Here is a 15,635-nt window from a genome sequence, read left to right on the forward strand (position 1 = left end):
TCATCTAACTGAAACAAGTTTAAATGACAAGATGTCGTGGAATCATCATAGACTGACGTTTTCACTCGTAGTGTCTCTCTGCAGTTTATGATAATGTTGTGTGTAAATGAGTGGAAAATATCCTCGGGATCATCTCCGTTTCAGGTCCAGGTGGCTGAAGGAGCCGGATGCGGACTCCACCGAGCTCTTCAGGATGGTGGCCGAGATCTTCATCCTCTGGTGCAAGTCCCACGTAAGTCTGACGCCTGAGGTCTGACAGCAGGCTGCAGGCCTGAGAGTATTTATTTTTTTTCTGGTTTAACTTCTTTTCTTTGTCTTCTGAACGCAGAACTTTAAGCGTGAGGAGCAAAACTTCGTGGTTCAAAATGAGATCAACAATTTGGGCTTCCTGACAGGAGAGGGCCAGACCAAGATGTCCAAGGTAAATATGTCAGATATCGCATATGATGAGGGTGGATACAATAAACTGATAAACTGTCCTGTTGCAGTAAATCATCACACAAACCTCAAATGTGTATTCATTTGGACTTCAAATAGACTGTATTAGATTAACATTATATTTATGATCTATTAAGTAAACGTCTTCAGTGAGAACAAATAGCCGTTGGGCTGAATACCACAAAAGTCAAAAAGTATTGAAAGACTGACTAAAACATTGGAATTTTCCTGGGATTTGTTGAAGAAAAACAAGGTTAAAAGCATTATCCTATAAATAATTGAAGAAAACACTTAAATGAAACTGGCATTGAGCGATGAGTTTCCTTGAGGGGAACGCTGAGAATCAACATTGACAAATCTCTGGGCCGAGAAATCCTCAAGTTATTTATGTTGATCTAACGATTATCAGACAGTAAACATCTTATTTTAAGCCCCTTTTTATATTTGAAATGTTACAGCGGGTTTATTTTATTCAAGTTGACCCACAGGCTTCCAAAATCTTTTCCTGGAGAAGGACCTCGTCATTCTGTAAGACGTCTGTCCTGCTGGAACGGGCCCAGGAGATGGAGCACAGCACATCTCAGTCCTCTCTGGGTTTAATTTGGACTTATCGCTCCTCTTCCTCATGTCAGCACTTTGGAAAAGCACAGCCTGAATTCTTCTTGTGAATCCCTCGAGCTCCAGCTCTATCTACTGTATTTCATCAGCATTTGAAAGGAAAAGTCTCTATAAGCACTTTTCCTGTGTTCTTGATAGATCCCCTGTCAGGTGCTGGACACCCTGAATACGTAGACGTGAGGCGCTTGTACGAGTTCACGCCTCTTAAAATCAGCTCTGCACAGAGGGTTTACGACATACGACATTTCACGCTGATATTTGTCGCACCAAAGCCGGGTCGTATATCTGGACGTTGACGGCTCGGCTGAACCGGCTGTCGCTGCGAGGGCTTGTTGTTTATCTGTTTTGGCAGAGGCGGACACGTTTATTTCTTTGCACTATTTTGGTGTTTTGACACGTTTTGCTCAAGTGGAGAGGAGCTCCTCAGCTCTTCATCCTGGAGGACTCCACTGCCTTTTTTTCACGATTTACTTTTTAGCTCCTGACTCTAGGATTCACCTTAATTTGGGGTTTGAAGGTGACACACACTTTTTGTACTCTGGCAGAAACAGTCAGTGGTCATTAGATCTCACATTTGAAATACAATGATAAAGAAATGGGTAAATCCTTTAGAGTTGCCAAATGGGTACACGGGGAGGATGGCGTAGAACTTAATTAGACGATTTGACGACTTTCATTATAAGAGCAGTAATGATGAACAATTTTTATACAATTTTACAATACAAAACCAGTAAAGGAGTAAACAGTGTTTAAAAAGATGTTTGAAGATCTAATCTCAGCTCATCTGCTTTCTCTCTGTAGTCGGGAGGAGACCAGGAAAGGAAACACAAGCGGCGTCGTGGCGAGTACTACTCCATCCAGACCTCCCTGATCGTGGCCGCCCTGAAGAAGATGCTGCCCATCGGCCTCAACATGTGCACCCCCGGAGACCAGGAGCTCATCTCCGTCGCCAAGATACGCTACAGTCTGGTAAGCTGAGCAACTAAACACTGGCGTGGGTCACGCACGATGTCCAGCATGTGCTCTGCGTCTCATCACTCTGTCCTTATATTCAGGCTTATCTTATGTCACTTCAGTTCTGATGAACCTTTAGATCGTTTTAATGAAGTTGGAAGTTTTTAATTAAGTTAATCATTAGAAGCTCCCAGAGTGCAACTTTTCTAAATCCCTCATCAAAGACACATTTTCCGTATACTGCAAGACTGAGTGTGGCTTCTTGACCCGACTTGTGTAACTGTGGCTGTAACTTCGACAGCAGTTCAGTAACTCTCCAGACAGAGTTGAAAACATGAAGACATCATTTTGTCTGGATGCAAATTAAAGCTGTTAACAAACTTAAAATTCAGTCTTTGCTGCCGTAGAGATATGGTGTAACTATTTTGTCAAGTTTAGTCCATTGTGATGACTTTACATGCACATAATCACCCTGTCCATTAGCGATAGTATAATAACACTTAATTGTACTGTTCTCTCTATAGAAAGACACAGATGATGAGGTGAAGGAGCACTTGCGTCAGAATCTCCACCTCCAGGATAAGGTACGATGTCAATCTGTGTGTTTTAATATCACCAGAGTTCAGTGCAATGCCGCTGTTTAGTTACTGATTTGATTGTTTTTGTGCTGTAGTCCGATGACCCGGCGGTCCAGTGGCAGATGAACCTGTACAAAGACGTGGTGGTGAAGAGCGAGGAGCCCGCGGACCCGGAGCACACGGTGGACCGAGTGCAGAGCATCTCTGCTGCCGTCTTCCACCTGGAGCAGGTGAGCACATGCAGAGGTCTTACTTTCACTTATACTCTCCTGGCATTTATACCATCACAGCACATAAAATATCTATATTTGTTTATCTTCTCTCATATCTTTTTAGACATGAGTGTAGATCACAGATACATCTACCCTGTTGATACTGGGCTGGCCACTAATGTGACACAAGGCACTGAAGACTTGTCAGGTTATCAAACAATCGTCAGGATTGTTCAGAAAACAATTTTGATAATGAAATCACACATTTTCACTGAGGATTTTCTTTTTTCAGTTTTCATTGGAGACAAACAAGCAATCCTGAGAGTTAGCTTGTGCCCTGGTGAACTGTGAGGGGCGTTTTTTAACTTAGTTTAGTATTTTGCAAACTAAACATTTCATTTTTTAGGGCCAACCAGATTAAGTGACAATGTCAATAATGGTTTGTTACAGCAAATTAAAGCTGTAACATAATCCAGTACCATGATAATGATTATAACAATCTAGATCATTTGTCAAGATGACATTGAGAATCAGGAAAAGCTACCCCAGTGTCTTCTTTTTATTACATTTTTATAAAATTGCTTTCTTTTGTTTACTCTACAAATTTCCATTCTTTGTCTTTTATCTGTTTTGATTTTCTCTTTACTCCATTTAGTCAAAGCTTAATTTTGGAAAGAGCTATATAAATTCATGTTATTGTTGTTATTATTATCATTACATCATTATTGTCGCTACATATTTGTTGTAACTACAGGACTGTTCCTCCACTTTGCGTTCCTCCTCTCCTCTCACAGGTGGAGCAGCCTCTGAGGAATAAGAAGGCTGTGTGGCACAAGCTGCTGTCTAAACAGCGCAAGCGTGCCGTGGTGGCCTGTTTCCGTATGGCCCCGCTCTACAATCTGCCCAGGTGAGTCTTGTTGACACCCGTCACACCTGTGGAACTGATTTAGAATGTCAATAATTAGATTTTGACATTAACTATTTTGAAAGGGAAAAAAAAACAATTGCTTTGTCTCAATCTAACAGTACATAACAACAATTCTCAAGTAGTTGTGGGGGGGCGGGGCTTTCTTTTCTTGACTGTGTGCCCGTGTAAACCCCTCTTCACCTCCCTAATGACATTCTCTCCTCTGTGTTGTTTTCCTGCATAACACTACCTCATCCTCCCTCAGATACAAAAATAATAATTACTTCCTGAATGGCTATCGGGAGGTTTGGCTGGAAAGGGCGTTCAAAGCCTCCAGCTTTGACCGCCTGTTCTCCCTGCTGACGGTAAAGTGAAACTACGGGGCGAATGCTTCATCTGTTCAACCCCCCCCTTCATCTGCCAGGCTGCGGACCGATCTCTGCCTAGCAACCAATTGTTTCTGCACTGTTGATTCTGATTGGTCAGCTAGAATGAGGCCAAGAATTGACTGAAACAAACTTTATTTGGAAAGAGGAAACACGCAGCGAGCTGCGGGCCTTTGTCTCATTTCAGGTGTACCCTGAAGGAAGGAATGAAGAAAGGAAAGAAGAAGAAAGACAGAAATCTATTGAATACAGTTTTGACTTTCACTAGTTGGCTAACTGGTTTACAAAAGTATGCTTGGTAACAGTAAGATACAGTCTAAAAGTTGTTTCATGTTATTTTGCTTCCTGCTCTTATGATGATTTAAAGATTTTTTATTTCATTTTGCCAAAAGTTGTGCAGTTTTACAACACATCCGTGGATCTTTGTTAAGGCAGAAATAGACAACTTTACAAAGCAAAGCCTTTTTCCTGCGTCATAACTGTTTGCGTCACCGCCGCAAAGACAGCTGTTAGCAGCCTGGCTACTGTCCAAAGCAAAAAACAACCATGAGAACCCCAATTTCATGTGGAAACCCTGATCTCAGAGCTGTAAGGAGGCAGAGTAAAACACCTACCTTATTAATAAGTAGCAGATTTTGTTACTGACCTGGTAGGAAGAATGCCACCGGTGAGGGGGAACAAATACGGGCAACGATACAGATTTTGTCACAATACCAGTGCGCTACATCGAGTGAATACCAATCCGTTCCCTTTTGTTTTATGTCAGTTTCTATCGCTCTCCCTCTCCACCTTCTTTGTCTTCTGCAGTGTAGCGTTTCCACAGTTGTTCCAGTTGTTCTATGCAATGACAGATTTACTTCCTCTGATTCTAAATTCCACCTTTGTTTATCAAGGAAAAATGGAACCTGGTTGCCGAACGAATATCATGGTGAAAGCGATGGTTTATAGGGGACCAATCTAAACGTGGATGGTGTCATATTTCTACGCCCTTTACACTGTGCACTCAGTATTTACCTCAGAATTAAAGATTAAAGCAAAAAAGTTGTCTATTCCCTGTGTAAGTAAAATATAGATCTAATAAGTCCAAGAAAACAGGTTGTGTTGGATCCATCGATGTGTTGGAAAACTGCATACCTCCCCTAAAGTGTGCATGCTCCTCTAATGAATTTTACCAACCTGTGGAAGTGACTGCAGTTATTTTAGAGACCAAACGTGACCAGTCAGAAGAGCCAGTGGGTCCCACATTGACCAATCACCACCCTGCCTGAAATGCACTACCTGTAATCCCTTCCTCCCCCCGACATCTCTCCTTCCTGTCTCCTCCAAAAACTCACCAGAGCCCGCCCTAATGCCACTGTACCTCCCTCCCCACTCCCTTCCATTCCTCCCCACCTCCCCTCACCTCCCCCCTCCCCAGGCATCGCGCTATCAACTTCTTCATCCCGGCCTATCAGAGACTTTGGATAGAGGCAGAGGAGTACTCCTTTGAGGAGAAGCTAGTTCAGGATCTGGCAGTAAGTACTGGGCTCGCCTTGCCCTTGCCCCACGTGCCCTGCGTTGGCACCCCTCTGCCAGTCCTGTCTGCTGAATGCTTCTTTAGCTCCGCGCCTGTCGAGCCTTGGGAGCGCGCCCGGGTGGAGACCTCGCCCAAAGCACCCAGGGGCCCTCGCTGTAGGCGCGCAAAACCCTTCAAACAGAGATCCGTCAGGGGTCAGAGGCTGCATGACCAACTCAGGAGACACAGGGCCAGCTCCGGCGCTCACAGCTCTAAAAAAGCAGGCTATGCCTTTCTGACAGCAGTGGTAAGGAGGGCCTTTCACTAGGAGTCACTAGCTGTTTGGCTGTCAGATCTGGATCCAACCCATCAGTTGTCTTTTCGCTGTACTCTGTAAGTCTGTAGTGTGAGTGACGTTACAGTGCGTTCTGTGACGTGGCGTCAGTGGCATGCTCGCGTAGTCATGTGAAGGTCACATTTCATATTAGATCTCTGTATGCAGATGTGCAGCAAATTCATCAAGACACCGAAACTGTTGAAGCAGATTAAAGTACAGCTACGCAAGATTACTCGCTGCTCTTGTTGGGGAAGAGTATTTTTTTTTTTTATCACCAGTTTAATTCTATAAATCTGTCAGATTAGTTTGGACTCTTGGAGATCTGTGTAGTCGTGACAGTCCCTCTTTGTCAGGCTCCTGTACAGTCAGCGTCATCCTTCATGTTCAAAGTCATACCACCAAATGGCTTACTGCTTGCATCTGTTTGCTGTAACATGCATGGATTTGAAAACTGGTTCCAACACTGTTCATCGTCCGCTCTTAACTCTCCTCGTCCTGTCCCTTCCACGGATCACCCGGGACATGACAAAAGACTCATCTGCATGCCGGCGCTAGTTGAATGTTACTGACTCACATCAGTGTGTGTTTTTTTTTTTTTTTTTCGATCAATGTGTGAATGAGGTACTGTTGTCGCCGTTTGTCGGTCAGTTGAAGCCGTGCTGGGATGATGTTTCATGAGAGGGGGTGATGAATGATGACATGAGACCTGGGCAGATCTAACTGTTCACACCTGTGCACTCCTGCAGAAAACCCCGATGAAAATTGTGGAGGAGGAGGAAGAGGAGGTGGCTGAGATCCAGCCAGACCCTCTCCACCAACTTATTCTTCACTTCAGCCACAACGCTCTGACAGAGAGAAGGTGAGAGAGTGGAATGTGGGTCTGTGTTAAGCCGAGTTTCCACAGGGACGAGGAGCCTTTGGAGGAATTCACAGAGTTTCCAGTGCAACAAGAGTCCCCCCCTTTTGCTTTATTTTTTGAGTTACCACTTTTTAAAAGCGAAATTTGTCAAAGATGTCCTAAAAATAACTTAAAGAAACAAATTAATGAATTCTGATGCGATCATTATACATTTTTCTCCTCTGTATTTATCTACTCTGACCTCATCGATCCCATATTGCCTGAAATCGTTTGTTTTCTTAAGACAATTGAAATATGTTTGGGGTTTTTTTCATCTGAGCTCCCCTACCACTTTTCAACACAAAGTGAAGCCCCTGAATTCAGCCACCATCTCAAAACAATCTCCAGCTATAAACCTTGAATACATTTACAATGACTCACAGAAGAAAGCATGTGTCACATGGACACATAACGACATAATTCACTTAAACCTTTCGCATCTTTAGACCGCGGAGGGACCTTTTTTTTTCCTTAAAAGTATTCCTAGGATGCAATGTTCCTGGTGCTTTACAAGCGCGCATGCTTTGTAAATTAATTCATATTTCAGCTCTTTAATGTTAAGAAGTAATTTCCTCGTTGATTAATTTTTTCAGGTATCTGACTTCACAGTGATTTACTTCACAATAATATTGTTTTAATGCAGATTTATTGAATGAGGACTCCATATTTAGGTTATATGGTCTTGTTACATCTGCACGTATAAGATATATTTTTGTGTGACTTTGCTCCTTTTCAGTTACTTGGAAGAAGATCCTTTGTATATTGCCTATGCAGACATGATGGCAAAGGTAGATCGACCTTTAAGTCATTTTTTTGTACATAAAAAATGTCTGTTAGGACTCGTGCATATAATAACATGAAAAAAATGAGCTTTGAATGTTGACCTTTGTGTCCTCAGAGCTGCGCGGAGGACGATGAGGAGGAAGAAGAGGAAGAAGGGAAAGAAAAGACGTTTGAGGTACGCTCATTCAGGCAGAGATCCTCCTCACAGAACTACTGAAATACAATAAACTAATGACCCTGTGGCCAGTAACCTTTGTTACAATAAAATGTACGTGTGTGATAACTGTTTTGTGTGTGTGTGTGTGTGTGTGTGTGTGTGTGTGTGTGTGGTTGTGTGTGTTGCTCTTCAGGAAAAAGAGATGGAAAAGCAGAAGATTCTGTATCAGCAGGCGAGGCTGCACGCCCGTGGGGCCGCTGAGATGGTGCTGCAGATGATCAGCGCCAGTAAAGGTGACGTCCAGCTGATCGCTCCTCACTCACACATTTGCGCAGTAAATTGATTGATCTACTAAATTAAAATACCGTACACAAATGTGTGCATGGTAATTAATTTCATTGGGATATCGCAATAAAGTCACAAGACTTATTTCCCTTTTCGCCGTGGTGTCTTAGCGGTGGGGCAGGCAGGGAGAAGGGACTGACATTTATATGTTACTAATATATTCTGTAACCTTTCTGCTGGTTTACAAGCACAGACGGAGTAATAGGGGAGTTCTTTGTGGGCCACTGCTACATAAAAACAGACATTTAATTTTTTTTTTTTTTTTATGGCCATAGTATATCAGAATTCCCCCCTGCTGATGAAATGTGGTGAAGAGCTCGGCCTTAAACAACTGCAAGTTTATTTTTCACCTCAGATGAGGTCTGAAGGCATTTAAGAGGTTTTATGAGGGAAACATTGAACATCTATGACCTGATCTTTGCGGTCAAAGTGTCTCAAGACACCAAAAGCTTTCTTTTTACAGAAGCGATTTTTAATCTTTTCAAGTCGAACCCCCCGAAAAAATTAGGTTGGAGTTTGAAAACCCCAAGCACTCTGGCTTTTAACTCACAATCACCTCAATTACCAGACAGCCCCGTTTCTGTCCTCCTTTTATCTTCCATTTTTTTTTATCTTTCTCACCAGGTCGTCTGGGCCCCATGGTGACCTGCACCCTCAAATTGGGAATCTCCATCCTGAATGGAGGCAACGTGCAAGTTCAGCAGGTCAGATTACCCCGCTCAGATATTCAACTGTGTTCACAATTTGTCTTACTCATGAATCACTCCTATGTCTCTGTCCATATATCTGTACGGCATGTTTAGAGGCTACACTGGGGCAGCGTTTTGGTTTGCACAGTAGGAAGTTTGATGCCTTTCTCTTCTCTTCTCTCAGAAAATGCTTGATTACCTGAAAGAGAAAAGAGATGCAGGCTTTTTCAAGAGTCTCTCAGGACTGATGCAGTCCTGCAGGTACTGATGTATCATCCATACGGCAAAACAGGAACTTCTGCGCCGGCTGAAAGTGCTCGTGTTTGACTTTTTTGAGTTTCTTCCCTCAGTGTCCTGGACTTGAATGCATTTGAGAGGCAGAACAAAGCAGAAGGACTCGGTATGGTGACAGAAGAAGGTTCAAGTAAGTGAATACAGGTCTTATGAGATGGGAAATTAGATTTTCTTCCTTTAGTCATTTCAAGAAACAAATTTTTTTGCCTCATAGTTCGGTAGATCAGTGCTGTTGACTCACCTGTTAATTACCAAACAACAAAATATCCTTTTCCCTTCACAAGGCTAATGCTGAACCATGACAACTTACTTCATAACCTTAATGTCTTTTCAGAGCTGTCAATAAAAAAAAAAATGGTAGTTCCTAATCAGTAGTTGCTGTCTGGCCATTGTAGAGGAAATAATCAAAATTGCATTGTTATCGATGTGAATTTTGATTAACACAAGTAGTTTGCTGCTTGCGCTACAGTCTTGAAGTCACTGAGGTCGTCACTGTGGTGTCTTTAATGTCTTCTTTTTTGCAGTAGACAAGAGTTTAGTCTTGAGTTTAGGCAGGTAGGAATGTGTCCTAGCGTCCGTCTCAGAGCGGCGGTCTGTCAGCAGTCCAGGTATCGTTTTAGAGGACATGGTCCAGCATTAAAAACGCCACCCCCTCTCCCCCCCGCCCCCCCCGCCTCTCTCCAGCGCTCACAACACAGACACTCTTCACTCGACGCTTCTCACATCAAACTATGTCCGTCTCTCCATCATTCAGTCCTCTGCTAAACATTTCAACTGAGTTCTGTGTTTAACAATTCACCGTTACTACTCGTGTCTCCGTTTACTGCTCTGAATTTTTTCCGCCATGACCGATTTCTTATTTGGAGCTCATCCCGTTAGACGCAACGTAGACACAACCCAGGCCTATGACTCTCTCTCTCTCTCTCTCTCTCCCCCCCCCCCTCGCCCTTTCCTCCTCCCTCGTCTAAAAACTATTCTTTTTTTAACTGCATGACTTTGTTTTTCACTCGTAGCCGATATATTCATATCTCTTCGTACTGTAACTCAATGTCCTCTCTTTTTGCTTATGTCTTCGTGTATTGTTTGTCTCCTTCCTCTCATTTTAAAAACCCATCGATGGCAGTCCACACTCAGCGGGGTAAATAGCAAATTTAGATCATCCTGATATGGCTATGCTTCCACCTTGAATGTCTCTCCTCCATATCTGTGGTCCATACTCTCCCTGCTTTATTTGGTACCCAGCCTCTCCCTCCCTCAGATGTCTGTAGGGACACACTGTGCATGCAGACTGTTAAGAGTGTACACAGAACGTGGATCTTCAGAATCCATTGCCTGTCCTTTTTTTGTGTGTGTGTTATCTGTTCCCATTCCCCTTTCATGTTAACATGTACTAACGCAAATCCTATTACTGATGCTCCAATCTGCCGTTCTATCAGTGCCACCTCTGAAGGGGTTGACTGGAGGTTTGTGGACTCTTCCACAGCCTAAGCAAAGCTTTGGCTTGCTTTGGACTTGGGGCCTATTTCACAAAGCTGGTTTCCATACAAGATGTCTAACTTTCACATGGTTTTATCTGCGCTCAGAAATGTATTTTTGCTCATTTCTTTTCTTTTAATTTTTTTTCTTAGCTCTGTTGACTGGACCATAAAATGAATAATGTAACCGCGTCTGTCCGCTGCTTCTTTTCTGAAATGACGCCCTTCATCAGGCCCAACGACGGCCTGCATGTGAAAGTTATCAGGCTTCCTCCAGCTTATGTAAATGTCCTAGCGTTTTACTTAATACAAGAGCATTTTTACCAAAAAAACCCCAATCTCTTTGGATTCAGTTTTGAACCTGCAATCTAAAGGCCCTGGACTTCAAAAAATGTTTTTGAACATGCTTGCCTCATTAATTGCTTCGGAGGGGAGTTTCACATGTTATTCAACCTCCTTATTTTTGCGTAAGTAAAGATTAAAATTCTTTCATGAGAAGTCACAGTTGTCGTCACCAACATGTCCTTTCCTCTAAGGTTCCAAGGTGCTACAGAATGATGAGTTTACCAAAGATCTGTTCCGCTTTTTGCAACTCCTGTGCGAGGGCCACAATGGAGGTGAGGCTGCTTCGCTTCGTATAAGTCGTTTGTACACTGCTGCTCCGTGAAGCCTCAGCGATCCATAACAAGAACATATTTCCTTCCATCAGATTTCCAGAACTTCCTGAGAACCCAGACTGGAAACACAACCACAGTCAACATCATTATCAGCACTGTGGACTATCTGCTCCGACTCCAGGTGTGTGAAGCACAAATACAAAGCTGCAGAATGCACACACACACTCTACCGTCTTCAGTGTCGGCTAATGTGATCCTGTTCTTTAGGAATCAATCAGTGACTTCTACTGGTACTACTCCGGCAAAGATGTCATCGATGAGACCGGAAAGCTCAACTTCTCCAAAGCTTTATCTGTTGCCAAGCAGATTTTCAACTCACTGACTGAGTATATTCAGGTAAGAAGAAGAAGAAGATCCCTCAGTCAACACTGTTAGACATATGCAGTATCAAGACTCGATTTACTTTCATCATATATTAATGTTTCCTGTCACCTCTCTGTCCTTTAGGGCCCGTGTATTGGGAACCAGCAGAGTTTAGCTCACAGCAGACTGTGGGACGCGGTTGTTGGCTTCTTGCATGTATTCGCCAACATGCAGATGAAGCTGTCTCAGGTATGATAAATCATGTTCTTATTCTTATTCTACTACTACATCTTCTTTTTAAGAATATAAAGAAATTCAGCTTGAAAGAATACAACAACAATGCAGAGATTTCTTGTCCTGAAGTGGATTGATTGATAATGAATTAATAACCCACAAAGGCTACAACAGTGTGTTGAAATGAGAATGTTTTAGCACTAACTTATACTTCATTGTCATCATTGTATCATTTCATTTCCATACTTACTGTAGTCTACATTACAATTTTGTAATACTTTATAGTAGCCATCATTTGTAAACGGTACATTTTTTAGTTAATTAAACTGTAGGTTATAGTTATTTTACAGCAATCAAACAACAAAATGCTTTATAAACCCAGATTGAATAAAATAAGATAGAACTGTATTAATCCCAAAGGAAATTCTTCTTGCCAGACGATGCCTAAACATTAGAATAATAAACAAAAACACAATAGACTAGTAATTAAAAGGAGTAAATGCTGACGTCAGTGCCAAATAGAATAATGATACATATTAGATACATTTAGGAAACACAACCACAATAACAATTACAATAGAAAAAGGTAGTTTATACAATGATAAAAGCAGTTAAAGGTATTTTTGCACCTGTAGTAGTATTGTGAATTATATTGAGAAGTGAAAAAGTAATACTGCACGAGTTGGTGTTTAAAAATTGTCAAAAAATAAAGTTGCAATGGATGTTTCCAAAGTATTACAAACATCATTTGCAAGGGCTTAACACATGTTTTGAAAAGCATTTCACTGTTTAACAGTGGAAAAACAATACATTTACCATTTATTAATTAATTAATTACAAAGTGTTAGATGTTATTCATAATAACTGTCCTCATTTATCTCAGTAGATTTGTTCATTTGGTGTCACAAACTTATTTTGGCCCGTGACAGCTGAAAATTAGGTAAAATCTCTGACCGCAGTCTGCTGTGGACACAAGTCATAAGCAGTTAAATTGTTTAGGCCTGAGGAAATACGGTATAAGTAATATATAAATATAGATAAATATATCTTTATACCTGTCGATGTGTCCTTAACCTCAAGCTGGGAACTCTGTGTTTTAAGAACTTTTATTGAGCCTCTATTTAATAATGATCTTGTAGTTGAGACACATTTGAGTCTGAACAACTCTGCGTTCTCGATTTTGGAAAACTCCCCCAGAGCAAAGCTTTAACAAAAACAAATCTTTTTGTAGGACGCCAGTCAGATCGAGCTGTTGAAGGAGCTGATGGACTTACAGAAGGACATGGTTGTCATGATGCTGTCTCTGCTAGAGGGTAAGAGCCTGACGCTGTCAATCAAAGTCAAAGACATGACATGAGATGTCTCAAAATATTTGTAAGACAAACATGTGGATACAGTTCTAGTACATGTCTGTGTTATGTTTGTGTATAATTACTCAAATGCATGTGCTCCGTCATTAGGCAATGTGGTGAACGGAACAATTGGGAAGCAGATGGTCGACACCCTGATGGAGTCTTCTAACAACGTGGAGATGATCCTGAAGTTCTTCGACATGTTCCTCAAACTGAAGGACCTGACGACCTCGGACAACTTCAAGGAGTACGATCCTGAGTATAAAGGCATTATCTCAAAGAAGGACTTCCAGAAGTCAATGGAGAGCCAGAAGCAGTACAGCCAGTCTGAGATCGAGTTCCTGCTCTCGTGTGCGGAGGCCGACGAGAATGACATGTTCAATTACACAGAGTTTGTGGAGCGGTTCCACGAGCCGGCCAAAGACATCGGCTTCAACGTGGCTGTGCTGCTCACCAACCTGTCTGAGCACATGCCGCACGACTCCAGGCTCGCCACCTTCTTGGACCTGGCGGAGAGCGTGCTCAGCTACTTCGAGCCCTACCTGGGTCGCATTGAGATCATGGGCAGCGCGAAGCGGATCGAGCGGGTGTACTTCGAGATCAGCGAGTCGAGCCGCGAGCAGTGGGAGAAGCCGCAGGTCAAAGAGTCCAAGCGTCAGTTCATCTTCGACGTGGTCAACGAGGGCGCGGAGAGCGAGAAGATGGAGATGTTTGTGAATTTCTGCGAGGACACCATTTTTGAGATGCAGCTGGCCTCGCAGATCTCCGAGCCGGATGTGGTCGAACAGCCTGAGGAGGAGGAAGAGGAGGAGCCACACAGCCTCCTGGACGAGCTGTCTGGAGAGGAAGAGGGCGCCCTGGAGTCCGCCTCTGCCTTCTCCACCGCATGCCACTCGGTGAAGAAGAAGTTCGCCAGCGTCCGCCAAATCTTTTCAGTTAAGAACGTGCGCAAGCAGTTCAAGAAGTTCAAGAAGCTGAGCATCAGGGAGATCATCACAGGCTTCTTCTCCTTCTTCTGGATGCTCTTCACCGGCTTCTTCAAGGGCATCTACAGCCTCATATTTGGCTTCTTCCACGTCATCTGGTCCTCCATGTTTGGCGGCGGCCTGGTCGAAGGAGCCAAGAACATGAAGGTGACGGACATCCTCGGAAACATGCCGGACCCGACCCAGTTTGGTATCCACGGAGATGTGATCGAAGGAGAGAAAGTGGAGACGGTAGAGTCGGCGGGAAGCTTAGACACAGCCATGACACCAGCGGGCGATATAGCAGAGGTCGACATGATGCTGGAGATGCTGACAAACCCCAAGAGGGAGGGCGGGAAACACGTGGAGCCAGGCCTGGGTGATGTTTCTGAGTTATCAGGAGAGACCTCTACCACCGATCAGAAGAAGGTGCGCAGTTCAATAACTTCCTCTGTCTGACTAACACTTTGAAACCCTGTAGCTATCTCCTTTCATCGTCGCTCACATTCCACCTCAGCTCATGAAAATGTATTACTCCTCTCGCAGAAAGCTGCTGCCAAACCGGTCGAAACCAACGAGAGCGAACCAGAGAAGGCAGAGTGAGTAAAATTAAGTGAGAGAGGAAGATTCAATGCCATCATACAAAATAAAATGAACTGTTTTGCATACAGCTCAGAGAACCAGGAGAAGGAGGATAAGCCGAAGGAGGAGGAGGCGAAGGAGCCGGTGGTGGAGGAGAAGCCCAAACCCAAATCGAGTCAGCCTAAAGAGGCGGCCCCGGCCTTCATGTCCAGTGTCTTTGCTCTTCTGGATGTCTACATGACCAAGATGCTGGTGAGCGCCCCACACCACATGTTAATACCCTTCAGTATTGTTCAGCTCAGCTCTCATCCCCTGTTCTGTCATTTGTTTTGGAAACGTGGATATGCAATTAGAAGGCAGTCAGCAGGTGATTTTGCTGTTAACCAAACCTTTTCTTTACAGAACTACCTGGCCCGTAACTTCTACAACATGCGTTTCCTGGCTCTGTTTGTGTGTTTCGCCATCAACTTCATTCTGCTCTTCTACAAGGTAACTCGAGTAAAACTCCTGTCCCAATGTAGCTCACATTTTAACTGAAATTCCACAGATGTTTTTAAAAGAAAACACAAATAAATGTGCATTTCTTTCTGCTACTATTATTTAAACACTGGGAGTTGAATGCACTGAGATAAAGAGTTGATCACACACATTTTTCCAGTCTTCAGTTTTAGTCTCTTCAGAGGGACAGAAGGTTGAGGAAGATTTCATTGCACTCTTGCACAAGTTTTTCACCCTCACCGAGTCTACAAACATTCTTTTTCCAACTTTTGACTTTCTTTTTACCCTGTGCATGTGGTGTTTTAATTCAAGTCCGCTCAAATTGAAAACTAATTTAAAAATGGGCTCGACTCAGGCCTGGAAACACACTTTGAGTTACAAAAGCCAAAAGTAAGTCCTGCTTTTTAAAGTTACAAGCAGGCTTTCCACGTTAAAATGTCTTAAAACAACTAGAAATC

General features: G+C 43.1%; 1 protein-coding gene across 11 annotated transcripts in view; it reads left to right on the forward strand.

Moving 5' to 3' along the window:
- Positions 1-15,635, forward strand: part of ryr3 (ryanodine receptor 3) — a 138,525-nt gene that overhangs the window by 112,350 nt on the left and 10,540 nt on the right. For 3 of the 11 annotated variants that reach the window (XM_030404940.1, XM_030404943.1, XM_030404944.1), the window contains 24 exons: positions 145-232; positions 329-421; positions 1,858-2,025; positions 2,535-2,594; positions 2,684-2,818; positions 3,595-3,707; positions 3,973-4,072; positions 6,672-6,784; positions 7,560-7,611; positions 7,722-7,781; positions 7,957-8,056; positions 8,733-8,812; positions 8,982-9,058; positions 9,148-9,221; positions 10,215-10,229; positions 11,103-11,183; positions 11,276-11,364; positions 11,451-11,579; positions 11,691-11,795; positions 13,012-13,093; positions 13,241-14,526; positions 14,644-14,696; positions 14,769-14,931; positions 15,082-15,168. In XM_030404940.1, the coding sequence (XP_030260800.1) occupies positions 145-232; positions 329-421; positions 1,858-2,025; positions 2,535-2,594; positions 2,684-2,818; positions 3,595-3,707; positions 3,973-4,072; positions 6,672-6,784; positions 7,560-7,611; positions 7,722-7,781; positions 7,957-8,056; positions 8,733-8,812; positions 8,982-9,058; positions 9,148-9,221; positions 10,215-10,229; positions 11,103-11,183; positions 11,276-11,364; positions 11,451-11,579; positions 11,691-11,795; positions 13,012-13,093; positions 13,241-14,526; positions 14,644-14,696; positions 14,769-14,931; positions 15,082-15,168 (3,403 nt within the window). Of the gene's footprint in view, positions 1-144; positions 233-328; positions 422-1,857; positions 2,026-2,534; positions 2,595-2,683; positions 2,819-3,594; positions 3,708-3,972; positions 4,073-5,510; positions 5,896-6,671; positions 6,785-7,559; positions 7,612-7,721; positions 7,782-7,956; positions 8,057-8,732; positions 8,813-8,981; positions 9,059-9,147; positions 9,222-10,214; positions 10,230-11,102; positions 11,184-11,275; positions 11,365-11,450; positions 11,580-11,690; positions 11,796-13,011; positions 13,094-13,240; positions 14,527-14,643; positions 14,697-14,768; positions 14,932-15,081; positions 15,169-15,635 lie in introns of all 11 variants that reach the window. The other 8 variants (XM_030404942.1, XM_030404946.1, XM_030404945.1 and 5 more) reach the window with 4 other exon arrangements.

This window comes from Sparus aurata, chromosome 22, assembly GCF_900880675.1.
Source record: "Sparus aurata chromosome 22, fSpaAur1.1, whole genome shotgun sequence".
Classification (NCBI taxonomy): Eukaryota; Metazoa; Chordata; class Actinopteri; order Spariformes; family Sparidae; genus Sparus; species Sparus aurata.